General features: G+C 33.8%; 1 protein-coding gene across 44 annotated transcripts in view; it reads right to left on the bottom strand.

The window, feature by feature from the left end:
• The window catches only part of LOC126366818 (fibrillin-1-like), a 42,991-nt gene extending 35,720 nt beyond the window's left edge, over positions 1-7,271 (bottom strand). For 43 of the 44 annotated variants that reach the window (XR_007566397.1, XM_050010074.1, XM_050010080.1 and 40 more), the window contains exons 1-12: positions 7,193-7,271; positions 6,406-6,750; positions 5,882-6,082; positions 5,549-5,719; positions 4,645-4,848; positions 4,219-4,419; positions 3,387-3,569; positions 2,895-3,095; positions 2,238-2,423; positions 1,157-1,354; positions 709-909; positions 190-372 (exon numbers count right to left, since the gene is read on the bottom strand). Coding sequence is in view for 43 of the 44 variants with exons in the window: in XM_050010074.1 (XP_049866031.1) it covers positions 190-372; positions 709-909; positions 1,157-1,354; positions 2,238-2,423; positions 2,895-3,095; positions 3,387-3,569; positions 4,219-4,419; positions 4,645-4,848; positions 5,549-5,719; positions 5,882-6,082; positions 6,406-6,750; positions 7,193-7,256 (2,338 nt within the window). In the remaining variant the exon portion in view is untranslated. The remainder of the gene's footprint in view (positions 1-189; positions 373-708; positions 910-1,156; positions 1,355-2,237; positions 2,424-2,894; positions 3,096-3,386; positions 3,570-4,218; positions 4,420-4,644; positions 4,849-5,548; positions 5,720-5,881; positions 6,083-6,405; positions 6,751-7,192) is intronic. The other variant, XM_050010094.1, reaches the window with a different exon arrangement.
• Positions 7,272-13,651: the final 6,380 nt, after the last annotated feature.

Genomic DNA, 13,651 nt, shown 5'->3' with positions numbered 1-13,651 from the left:
AATCAATAAGGATACAATATTCAGGTATCTAAATGTTTTAAAATCATATAAAATATAACCATGGCTACTACAATTATTGGAAAGACGTAGTGTTTTGTTTATTATTTAAAATAACTGCAATAATCTGTAAATATATTATTTTCGATTAGGGATTACATTAGGGATAAAAAATATTATAATTCTACTTACTGCACTCCCAATAGTTGACGCATTTTTTAGTATTCTCGTCATAAACGAGTCCCTCTTTACAAGTACAGCTGTTTACTTCACATATTTTTGGGCAAACTAAATGGTCTTTCCAGTAGTTCGAGCACTTTTTGACACAGAGCATTCCACAACCAGCCTCAGCGTTTGGATCTCCACGACATGATGCTGTTTAAAGAGACAATAATAATTACCTTTAAAATTAAAAAATGATGTTTGCAATGCTTTGTATATTTTTGATAATGTGGCAGAGTCTACTTTATATGAAAACAAGTACTGGATAATTCTAATAATTATTACCGGCCATTTTGTAAACCTATATGGGTTTATTATTAAAGATGATAATTGAGGAAGATAAATTATTCAAAAAGAGTGGTTTGCCGGAACGAAGTTCGTCACAGACTACGCATTCTGTTTACATAACTAAAGTTTTTATTATAATATTAAGAGTCTTGATGAGAATTTGTACAGAATTTCCGAAATAAGGTCTTTTTAATTACTTACGACATTCTTTTTTCGGTATGCAGACTCCATTTTCGTCTCTTAAGTATCCATCAATGCAGATACATCCAGGATCTCCGGAACATTTACCATCTATCGATTGGGTTGGGCATGGTACAGGGAATCCTAATTGCGTACAATTTTGTGGTTGACATAATACCGCGGGACATTTTTCCCATCTTTCGTTTTTGCCACATTTGTTATCTGTCGTATATAGAAATAAAAGAATACTTATCATAAAACTGAACAACAATGAGTCATGCTATAAAAAGTTAATATAAGACATACTACCAGGTAACTTCTGGTAATTTAATATATTATGTAAAGTATTGTAAACTAATCCTTTTCTAAATTAATATTTATTTGTATCATGTCTTAAGGCTTAACAAAAACATGAAAATATGATTAAGTATGCGGATTTCTTATCTAACATTAATGGATTCATATTTACTTGGACATTCCTTTTCTGGAACACAAACGCCTTCATCGTTTCTCAAATATGTGTCATTACACAGACAGCCGCCTTTACAGGCGCCTTCGATTAAGTCAACACAAATGGTTGGCTCGCCAATTTGGGAACAATTTCTGGGTCCATAACATCCACCATTAGCACAGCCATCCCAATGTTCGTTTTCAGGGCAGGGTTTGGCTAAGGAAAATTAGATATTGTTTTAAGTTATCCTCTGAATTAACGACGAAGTTTAACTATGTATCTTCATCATCATCAGCCGTATGACGCCCACTGCTGGGCATAGGCCTCCCCCAAGGATCTCCACGACGATCGGTTCTGCGCTGCCCGCATCCAGCGGCTTCCCACGACCTTCACCAGATCGTCGGTCCACCTTGTAGCGGGCCTACCCACTGAGCGTCGTCCGACACGTGGTCGCCACTCCAGAACCTTTCCGCCCCATCGGCCATCGGTTCTCCTCGCTATGTGTCCTGCCCACTGCCACTTCAGCTTTGCAATTCTCCGAGCTATGTCGGTGACTTTAGTTCTCCTGCGGATCTCCTCATTTCTGATTCGATCCAGCAGGGAGATACCGAGCATAGCTCTCTCCATTGCCCGCTGAGCGACACCGAGCCTCCTCACGAGACCCATAGTAAGCGGCCACGTCTCACTGCCGTAGGTCATCACTGGCAACACGCACTGGTCAAAGACTTTCGTCTTGAGACACTGAGGTATTCTGGACGAGAAGATATTCCGCAGCTTCCCGAACGCTGCCCATCCGAGTTGGATCCGACGAGAGATCTCTTTCTCGAAGTTGGACTTACCTAACTGGATTATTTGTCCTAGGTAAATGTACTGGTCTACAACTTCGAGTGTAACGTTCCCAACCTGAACTGGAGTGGGTGCGACATGGTCGTTGGACATAATTTTTGTCTTTGCCATGTTCATGCTAAGACCCACTCGTTGGGATGCGTTACTGAGATGCTCGAGCATGGTGTTCAGGTCTTCCAGGGTCTCAGCCATTAGTAATTAGTTACTATGTATCTTACTTAGGTTTATCTTTTAAGAAATTAAGCACACTCACGACAATATTTTTCGAGAATACATTTCCCGTTACTGTCTTTGTAATATCCCTTGGCACAGCGACATCTTGGCCGGCAAACGGCGGGTTGTATTGGACAATCTATGACCGTGTCAATACTTTCGCAAGTTTCTGGTACACAGTTGGGAGGACAAGTGTCATAGAACTGATTAGCTCCTTTGCATTGCTCTGTAAATGGTATTTTATGATGAATACAACAGCAACTTAGTTAAGTATTGTTTGACTATTATGTGACATTGGTGCTAATTCCTGTAAATACCATCTAATTTTATTTTAAGTTATATCTGTCATTTTCTTATCCGCCGAAAAGGAAAGGGACGGGTAATTGACAAGCATAAAATTTATGGAACACACGTCAATTTTAAGCACAAATCTAAACCAACCGTCTAAAAATTTTACATCAGTCAATAACCCGACACATTCATTTACTCATTCTTCCTAAAATTAAGAGCTGTGTATCATCCGTCCCTTTCCTTTTCGACGGATATGAAAATGACGGATATAACTTAAAATAAAATTAGGCGGTGTTTGCAGGAATCGGGGCCATTATCCCATTAAAATTATTTATATTTGCAATTACATTTTAAGTATTGTATTTTATAATATTTTTAATAAGGCGTTCGTAAGAATAATACTTACCATTGTCAAGGCATTCTTCTTGTGCTACACATACACCATTTTGGTTTCTTAGAAAGCCTTTTTGGCATACGCAACCTTTCTTGCATTCTTTAGGTTTTACACACTTTACAGGCTTGTTTATGTCGTCAGAACAGTACTGAGCTCCATGGCATCCACCGTTAGTGCAATTCGAGTATTCCTCATTTTGACCACACACTTGAGCTGTTATTTTAAATGAAAACAAATATTGTAAAAAACAATAGATAAATGTGTAGATATTAATTCTTCCAGTTACATTGCGCGGTTGCGCAGGTTTTATACTCCCAAGTTGACGAGCGCGGCTTGTTTTCAATATTGTGTATTCTTATATTATTTATAGGAAATGACCAGACTCCTTGCGCCAAGGATTCTGAATAATAGCGAGGTTTTATTCACATAAGATAAAAACAAAGCTAGTAAAAACATTCCCTAAGTAGTTTTAAATAATAAAAATTATACGGTTATTATACTTACTGCACTCCCAGTAATTGACACACTTTTTTATGTTTTCATCATAAACGAGTCCCTCTTTACAAGTACACCCGTTTATTTCACATATTAATGGACAAACTAAATTGTCTTTCCAATAGTTCGAGCACTTCTTCACACAGAGCATTCCACAACCTGACTCGGCATTTGGATCTCCACCACATGATGCTGTTTGAAAAATAACCAATGAACAAAAACAATATAACACTAAAAATGATGTCTGCATTGCTTTAGACAGGTTTAATACTTTAGACTGAACCGGTTTATGAAGACGAATTATGACTAGACAACTTTAATCATCAATGTCCGTATCAAAACTGAGTTCAAAATCAAAAATCTATCCGTATAATAATTTTTATAATCGCGATATATATGTAGTAAAAGGTATATTACCAAAGCCAGGTGTGTGTAGAGGGAAAAAATACCTATTATAACGTAATGACGTCACAATGTTTTTATTCCCATTGCGTGCGGATTGTATTTTTCTATGCTTTTGCACGAATAGTATTTAGCGTAATTGTAAACGAACATTTTTATTGACCTTGATATTGTTCATTTTTAGTTGTATGAAGTCGTAAAATATGAATGAATATCACTTTTAACTTATCTTTTTTGACAGTTAATTTTACTTACAGCCTAAAGCAGGCACGAGTACCTGAGTACCTAAATATTTATTTATTTAAGGTAAACAAACAACAATATGTATAAAATTTTACACACAACATTATACAAATGAAAAAATGGTACGTTATGTTCTTTCAACATTCCCACGCAGATAAAATAAGAGTCAGCCAAAATACTCATGTTTACAACTTACGGCATTCCTTCTGAGGTATGCATACGCCATCGCTGTTTCTTACATATCCTTCGGTACAAATGCATCCTGGTTTTCCAGGACATTGGTCATCTGGGCCTTGATCTGGGCATTCTATCGGGTACCCTAGATGATCACATGTCTTTGGCGAACACACCCAGTCAGGACAGTTGGAATATTTTTCATTAGCATTCTTGCATTTACCTGAATCAAAAGGAAAATGTACAATCACCAAGATGACGTCAAAACACAGTTTGTATTTTTACTAAAGCTTATTTCAATAAATAGTGGTATTATTCTATAGTTTTGTGTTAGTTATGTGTATCAGATTTGGAAGACGTATCTAAGCCCAAAATATTGTAATATTAAAATATTGTAATTCTTTTACTATATTATAAACTATTCGTAAACATGACGATAGGTACTTACTATTTGGACATTCGTTTTCTGGAACGCAGTCACCATCGTCGTTTCTTAAATATCCCGGTTTACATAAACAACCAGCTATACATTTGGACGGGCGGATGCAAATGGTACTTCCGTTGAGGCGATCTAAGTCGTCGCAGGTCCTACCACTATGGCAGCCTCCATTGTAGCAGCTATCGAAAACTTCATCAGGTCCACATGTAGGTGCTAAGTGGTAATCGGATAATAAATAAATGTTGATCTTGATGGAACGGCACAGTAAGAAAATAAACATGTATCTCAAAGTCAACGAGTTATTGAGGAAAAAAATGATGCTATGATTCATAGCAAGTTCTTGTTGTGTAATGTTGACTGACAGGAATGTCCCCATCATTTTGCAAAAATCTCGTTGCCTCCGACTGAAGTTGATTTGATTAACATGCCATTGAATTTTTTCACTAATTTTGTTAATTGAAAAAACTAAGAGAGATTGTTAAAATTGTTAAGATATATTTTTGTGATTACTATAATCTATTTGCTATTCTGTTTATGTTTTTTAGATTGTTGGTCATTTATCACTAATGCGTGATTGTGTGTATCAAAATGTAGGTTTAGTTTCATGAGTATGAGTGGATATAAATATTCTGTGCTTCTAACAAAATGGTGCAGAGTGGAAAGTGCTTAAGTGTAATTTAATGGATTAAAAATAATGAATGTGCAAAAAGACAGGCAACAAGGCCCGTTTATTTTAAATATTTTCGAATTGTCTTTGCATATTTATTATGTAAGTTAATCTTTCAGTATATTGTTACAGTAATTTATTTATTTTTGTTTAGTTTTGTTGCGTTTTGTTTGTGTCGTGTTCCAAGTAAGTAAGTAAGTATATTGTATATTTGTACAGCTTCTATGGATATTTTTCATCACTTACTGCAGTCTTCAGGAAGGACACATCTCTGGAGGTTTTCATCAAGTTTGTAGCCCTTTTTGCAATTACATGAGTTCGGTTTACAAATTTTAGGACACTTTACAGGTTTACAAGAACAAAGTTCGTCACAAACTCCACATCCAGACTCTGCATTGGGGTCGCCGCCGCATGACGCTGTTTACAAAATTATTATTAAGATTTTTTGAATTTGTTAATCTTAATAGGTTTGGAATATAAATTCATTCCCACGACTGTTTCATACAAAAATATATACAAAATCTCTTAATACGTATTTCATCAAATATTTTATCTTTTTTTTTATTTTTGTTTACTTACGACATTCTTTTTTAGGTATGCAGATTCCATTTTCGTCCCTCAAGTATCCATCGATACAGATACATCCAGGGTCTCCGGAACATTTACCATCTATTGATTGCGTTGGGCATGGTACGGGAAATCCTAATTCCGTACAATTTTGTGGTTGACATAATGCCGCGGGACATTTTTCCCATCTTTCGTTTTTTCGACATTTCTTTTCTAATATGGAATTATAAGAGTGCTTATCATTAAAAAAAAAAATAAAGAAAGCGCGTATTTAAGATTCATTTTTATCACTATTTTTGTTCAAGGTATTATGTTATTATTTTAGACTAATTATGTGCGTTTTATAAAATTATTTTTGACCTTCACCAAGATTAGTGTCTAAGAACAAGAGAAGGCTTTTACTTTTCTTTACTTTTTCATCAATACAAATAAAATTAATAAAAAATATTATAAAATATCTATACCAATCGAATTTATAAAACAGTTGAAAAAATTGTTAATATTAGTAATTACATACTTAAACTAAAATCACTCACTTGGTTCTTCGGGTTTTTTGCATCCTTTATCATTAACAGTGGAAGTTGATTCTGTTTCAGTACTGGTGTTACTGTCATAGCTATTACTGCTAGTGTTTTCACTATTAACAGTAGATTTTGAGTAATCTTTGCCGCCACCAGTGATTCTGACGCTGTCACTGTTATATTTGTTGCTGTTATAACTGTTACTGTTTTCGTTGCTATATATTTTAGTGCTCGTTGAATTTTTACTGTTACCGTCACTACTGGTGCTACTGCTTTGGTAGGTGGAAGATGATGTGCTACTAGAAGATGACGTGGAAGATGAACTAATTGATTTTTTTGAAATGCTTTTAGTGCGAGTGCCTGGAAAGCAATACATTATGTTTGGATAATGGAATACATAAAGCATTAAAGGGAGGAGTGATAACAGAGACAATAATGTACATAACGATCATATACTGAAGTGAAAACATAAATAGGTGCATTATGTGCCAAGCAATAGTGCATTTTTGCCACAATTATAATAATATTATTATGATAATGAATGATTAAAAAGTTGTGTTTGTTCATCAGTCCTTATGTTAGGTACTTATTATAAAAGTTAATTAATATTTATTAAGAAACAATTTTTAATGAAATTGAAGAAACAAAATCTTCTTTGAAGACTAATAAGTATTAATTTTATTTTATATTTTGTAATTAATATGTTGACTTTGATCCTGTATGATTATTAACTAGGCAGTCCTAGACTTATAATCGATTATAGTTTTGGTTATAGTACGTTTTTGTGTATTATATTTCTTACCAGTTGATGACACTATCAATATCGTATTGGCCACAAGGGCCGTCAGAAGAAGAACCTTCCACATGTTCACTTCGTCTGGTTTTTATCAAAGACAATTTCCACTTTTATACCCTTTTGTAGAAATATCGTGCACTTGTTTCAACATCGTGAATCTAAAAACAATAATTGTTTAAGTATGAACAACAGAAAGGTGTTATTGTTTTCAGTATACAGTAAACACTATTTTTTTTAAATTAATTATTCATTTAACATTTTTAAATTAGTAAATTAATTATTTTTTACATGTATCGTTTTTGGGGTGTTAATATTTTTCTGAATTATATACTTACATAAATGTACTCGTAATATAATTAAAAATGGACCTTAATATCTGGTCCGTGGATGGTTAGATGTAAGTTATAAAATGTTTAAAAATCTCATAGAACATTGCCGGAACAGAACAACAAGATTATCTAATTATTATTATGTTAAATAGAAAAAAAAATATGATAAATATCGCATAACATTTTATACTTAATCATCAAATTCGGATCTACACCATAGAAGCTACCTACTCTTCGTACGCAGTTGACCGGGTATATTTGGTTTGAAAAATGTTCTAATATTTTGTTGCAAAGAGTTTAATAATATTAATTTTACACCACATCGCATACTTAACACGAAAACTGGTAAAAAAATTGGTAAATTTTGCTGCTGTTACAAAAATGTTAACCAACAAAATGTTCAATAACGTTTAAAACATTTTGTAACTAGTGTTTTGCAGTACCAAATTATCACAGATTACTAAACAGTAACCTACTACATTATTGTAATATGGAACACCATGTATCAAACATTTGATAAATGTTTTTGGAAACAGGAAATGGTAATGTCTTTGACATGATTACGTACATACTTATGTATGTAGATAGTTTTTTATATTGTATTTTTTAAAAGGTGCATAAAACAGTTATTAATTGTAAGTACTTACATTCTTTTAGATAGTTCTTATCTTATCTGTGAAGAAGAGCAATGTTTTAGTACTCATGACTGTATTGTCATTTTTTATCTTCATATATGTGCTCATTTATTTTCTATTATATGGATTACGAACTTACTGACAGCGTTTCGCTCGCGTGGTCCATCGTGGTTCAGCGGTTTAGGCAAGAAAAAGTAATAGTTTCAGAGCCGAACTAGGAACGACCATAATCATTTGGCGGCTCAATACATTTTGTAGTGCATTTTATATTGTTTAAACAAAATAGTTGTGCTTGTTTCCCTCTTTTTAGTGTGCAGTCGGGTTTTTTTTAAGCAATTTTTTTTTATTGTTAACTTTTTAGTAGATTTTATTTGACGAGTTGATTATTATGTAAGTACAAGCCTTTTCTAGTAACTACTTTTGACTGCTCCTGCCCCCTAGTGTCACACTGGGGAATCAACAACTGACAGCAATCTTTCGCTTCTTGTCAACAGATGGCGTTACTGAATTTATCTATAATTGTAAACACTTTCGAAATAACCCGTATCCTATGACACTCTCGTGATTAAGACGAATCTAACGATACCTCACAGATAAAAATCCATAACGCCGTTGAGGCTACAGGATGCTACAAAGACACAGACATACATACATATATTATATACACGCGAAAAACATACAATACAATATACTTCAATATACACTCCTCAGCAGTCGGCTAAAAATATAACTAACATAATATTTTAAACCTGTGTTGCCAACAACAGTATTTTATAGTAAAATACTTGATCAGCAATATATCACGAGTGGGTTGGCTATTAATGGCTTGACTAGCACAAGTTAAAAATTAAAAAGTCTTTATTAAATATTGCAGCAATCGTTTAACGTATATAGAGGACCATAATTAAGTAAAAAAGTGCTTAACAAATCCTACTTTATTCACTAACGTCATGATTTCTTTGCCATCTTTTGTTTTATTTGTTTAAACACGTGTTTTTGTGTTTCTGTATAGATCATTTGTCCTACCTATTTATTACATATATAATAGGTACTTAGATGTTTACCAGTAGGTAATTGAATATTAAACTTACACCCGTTGGTACCTAGTCTTTGTATGCAATAATGGCAACTACATAATTTAAAAAGATATTTTAATGCCGTAAGTATACAATAATGTTAATAATCGACTTGGTCTTGTTAAGCACAGTTTCGCGCGGCGAGCATGAAGCTTATCACCCTTCACAATTAAAACTTATTAAATGACGGAGGTAACGACCCTATAGCATTTTTGCTGTTGCCAGATTAAAAATTCTTTATTAAATCGTAAATTTGACTGCGGCGTTAACTTCACCGCGCCCCTATTAAAAGTATAATCGGGTATTTAAAAGTAAATGAAAAATAAATTATGGTGTTTTTATTAAACTTGCATTTATTAACATAGTAGAGATGTTATGATTTATTCATAATTTTGTGTTACAGTGGAATTAATTTAGTATGCACGATGGGTTGATGTTTAATCGCGAAAAAAAGCGCGGGGTCGGTTCCTGAAGAGTTTACTGTCGCGCTGCGCATATAGATTGCAACGCTACCAACAACTGTCATGTGATAAGTATAATGATTGAACAAATAAGGTTTACAGGTTGAAACTGCTACCTTAGCAATAGAGCAATTTTTATACCAATTTTTTTGCCTGTAATTTTTAAAGAGTTTTGTATTGTATTGTATAAATTGCTATACAATACAATACAAAACGAATGACCGCTTAACTTTGGGCTATATTATATTTCATGTGACCTAACCTTGTTCAATAAGGTTATTGAACTTCGAGATAGGTATCTCGAAATAGATTTCGAATCCCCAACATTCAAAAGTAATATTCGCCAATTAGTTTAGAAGTTAGTTTTACTCCAGTAATAAGTATGACTCGTCAACAGACGGTTTTAAAATAACGATTTTGTAAATATGATTCGTTGTTTGAATACTCGCAAATACGCTTCGGCTTTTTGGCGGGAACGTGAACGACATGATAGTTTTCTTAATTGAATAATCTAAATAATTAATACGAAGTGGTGTTTTGTGGTTAATGATCCGCATTAAATTAGTCAGAAAACATTTGCGATAGTGTTATTATATAATATTCAAAACACAAAGTGTAGCTATCTATTTTCGATTCGTGCCAAGAAGCCACTTCATAACTCGAAAGTTTATGCGGACTTTTGAGTTAATTCGTTTGGGGTTCGGAGTAGGACTCTACTCCGAGGGTAGGGGCTTAGGTTTTATCATTTATCGTCATTAACTTTCATTTATCAGCATCAAGAAAAAAATAAGTACATAGGGCAGAGTTCCCTTTGCTTTGCGGGAAATCAAAACAAAAAAAATATCTTTGGTTTTCATCTTTATTTATTTATTATTAGTACTGTCACGTGGTTTACATTTACACATTACTATGATATTATAAATATAAGCAAATTACAGAATGTGCAAGATTTTTATACACATTTACCTCTTTTGATACCGTTTTTATTTTTTTTACTGTCGTTGTATTTTATTACATATATTGTCTTTTGGCTGTGTTTTAAAATATATTGCTTGCATGAAAACCAGGTTGATTGAGTTTATTGGCAGGTATTCAATAAAGATCATAACTTCAATCACTAAAACATAGTGAAAATATTAATTTTATTCAGTCTCATCCTACATTTTGATACTTACATTCCTTATATTATTTGGTCGTTTACAGCTGGTATCATCATAGTATTTTAAATAATTAAAATCAACATTGTTGTATATTATTTCATCTGCAATAGCAGGAAGGTTGGCATTGAATCAATCCATCTGAAAACGGAATATTTCTATTTGATATTTGTTGATATTGCGCGCTTACTTTTATATGCGCAAACATGAAATTGCAATTTTGCTTTTTTAGAATAATTGCAAGACCTTCAGTTACTATTAACACAACCTTCCTCAACATTCGAGTGTGTAAAAATCTGCGGAACGTCGCGCCCAGATTTAGTAAAAAAAAATGGAATCACAAAAATTACAAAAAATCTCCCTCATGGAATAGTCTAGGTAGTTTTATTATTTGAATAAGTTTAGTTATTTTCAGTTCCATAGTTTTGCGACAGAAAATTCTACTTGATGTCAACTGAGAATCATGGTCTGAATCGTCCCTCAGTTTTTATTATGATGTTACAAACACCTTGTAGATTGTTGGCCTAAATTGAGTTTGGTATGTCGGTGGCTCACGATAGGTCTTCCATAACACCAGCGCCGCGGCCCGTGCTAAGCAGGTGTCATGGAATTATGCCGAGGGAGATCTTTTTTTTTATCTTGGACGCTCTTCACAGTGTGTCGTTTAGGTGATTGATTTATTTTTAATAATTTCTCTTATTGTTTTTTAAGTACATTTAAGTTTATTAATGTTTCGTCCAATATGGAAATGAACGTTTTTCTTTCTTACTTTCTAAACATTATCTACGCTATCACATCTGTACACTACTATACTATCTATAGTACTAATGATAACACAACACTATCGATAGTATCGACGGTCCTTGCAATGGTCAGAAGCAATACTTCGATAGCAATGTTCTGTAACGATAGTATTAATGAGCAAACGATACCCGATAGTCTGTCTATAGTATTGTTGTTTTTCGTGTCGATACTATTGTCGATAATATAATTACAATAGACCCGCCAGGCCTGTTTTGCCTGTTTGTATCTGTTGTCCTTATTTCTGCATCGTATGTCCTTTGCGTTCCATAGAGTATCTATCTATCTATCTATAATAGACTAAGAAGAAGGGTAGCGAGTGGTTGTAAAGCGATTTATCAAACGCACAGTGTCATCTATCACACTTCCTAATAACACAATCACCGGCAAATTAATGAGTCCTTCAAAACACAGCCATAGTATTAACGACTCAATGAAATTTCCTATCGCAACGAATTATCATGTGAATGTCGACACGCGAACGAATTTCTACATCTATTGTGTTCTTTCAGTCGTGGTAATAAGGGCGCCTTATCGATAATTGCTTAATTCATAGGTACATTAATTTGGGTTTGATTAGGAAAAGTTTATACATACTAAGCTTTCTAAAAATACGCCTTAGTGCTGTACACTTTCCTACAAAACTTCTTTTGTAATCTTTCGGATTTTTATTTTCGTAATATTTCGGACTCTTTTCGAATTTTTATGTTTGCACAACATTTTACTCATGATTTATTTTTTTAATAGTGTCTACAATATTTATATTGGCAGCCATGATGCTCTACTTCGTGAGTTGTCTGCACAATAGGTACTTACTTGACAATATTACAATACAATACAAAAACTCTTTATTGCACTTAAAACAAACAAAAAAATAAACAATTACAATCAGTTAGGTAGTACTGTTGTACTACCCCTTATTGCTAAGGTAGAAATCTCTTCCAGACAACCTTTTCGTAAAGAAAATGAATTTAATAAAAGCGTAGCGGGATAGACAGTGCAAAATAAAAGTTAAATAATATAAGTATACCAGAGAGAAGACAATAAATATAAAAATAGCAATTTAAGCAATTTATATAAAAATACATAAATTGCTATGGAAAAGCGGAAACCATGACAGTACTATACCTACTGTATAAAGAAGAAGATGAAAGAAGAATGGATTACAGGAAGAAAACATTATAAAGAAGAGGAGAGAGAGTTGAAACGGTGCTGCTTAACTTGCCCTTTAAAAGCATCTAATAACGGTGACCTTCGAATGGATTTACGCAAGGAATTGGAAAGGCATGACTCATGTAACGACTACATACTTACATTAGTGAGTTAATTATAACATACTTATATCAGTGACAGATACAAACAGACACAACAGGCCAGGCCTGGCTATTATAATTAACTCACTGATGTAAGTAATAAACGGGACCAATGTCTTAACGTCCCTTCCGAAGTACGGATAAGGGACCTCCGGAACGTGAGCCCAACGCTCAAGCCACTGGACCACACAGGCTGTTGAACGTTAATTATTTACGTATTGTCTAATAGAAAGCTCAGTGGGGTGTGCGTATCTACTTAGTTCATCTTGCGATGTAGCTCTACCCCTATTGGGATATCCCACTAACAATACATAATTGTTATTTATGTTAGGTATTAATTTACAGGCAGTAAAATATTTGACCTAAATGACTTGAGAAGTAAACACTTCAAATATAATAAGTCAGGGGTAATACAAAAATCCTTATCTCCAGACATCCAAATATGCCACTCCATTATTTAAACATGCCGCGATCACAGATTTACGATTTCTTTACCCAAAAACATAATTTGATTTATACTTTCATTTCCGACAGTTCATTTATTTAATGGAAACAAAAATTATGTTGTAGAGCAATTGTGGGAGGTTAATGGAACCCAGCGTATGGTCTGCCCGCCTACTCGGTTCATTCTAGCCGTATCAGATTGAGACACGCGCTTTTTGAATCAACCTAACTACCTGGTGCATGGCCTAT

The sequence above is a fragment of the Pectinophora gossypiella genome, chromosome 5 (genome assembly GCF_024362695.1).
Source record: "Pectinophora gossypiella chromosome 5, ilPecGoss1.1, whole genome shotgun sequence".
NCBI classification, from domain to species: Eukaryota; Metazoa; Arthropoda; class Insecta; order Lepidoptera; family Gelechiidae; genus Pectinophora; species Pectinophora gossypiella.
The sequence above is the reverse complement of the archived record's forward strand: the minus strand, read 5'-3'. Positions and strand labels throughout refer to the sequence as shown.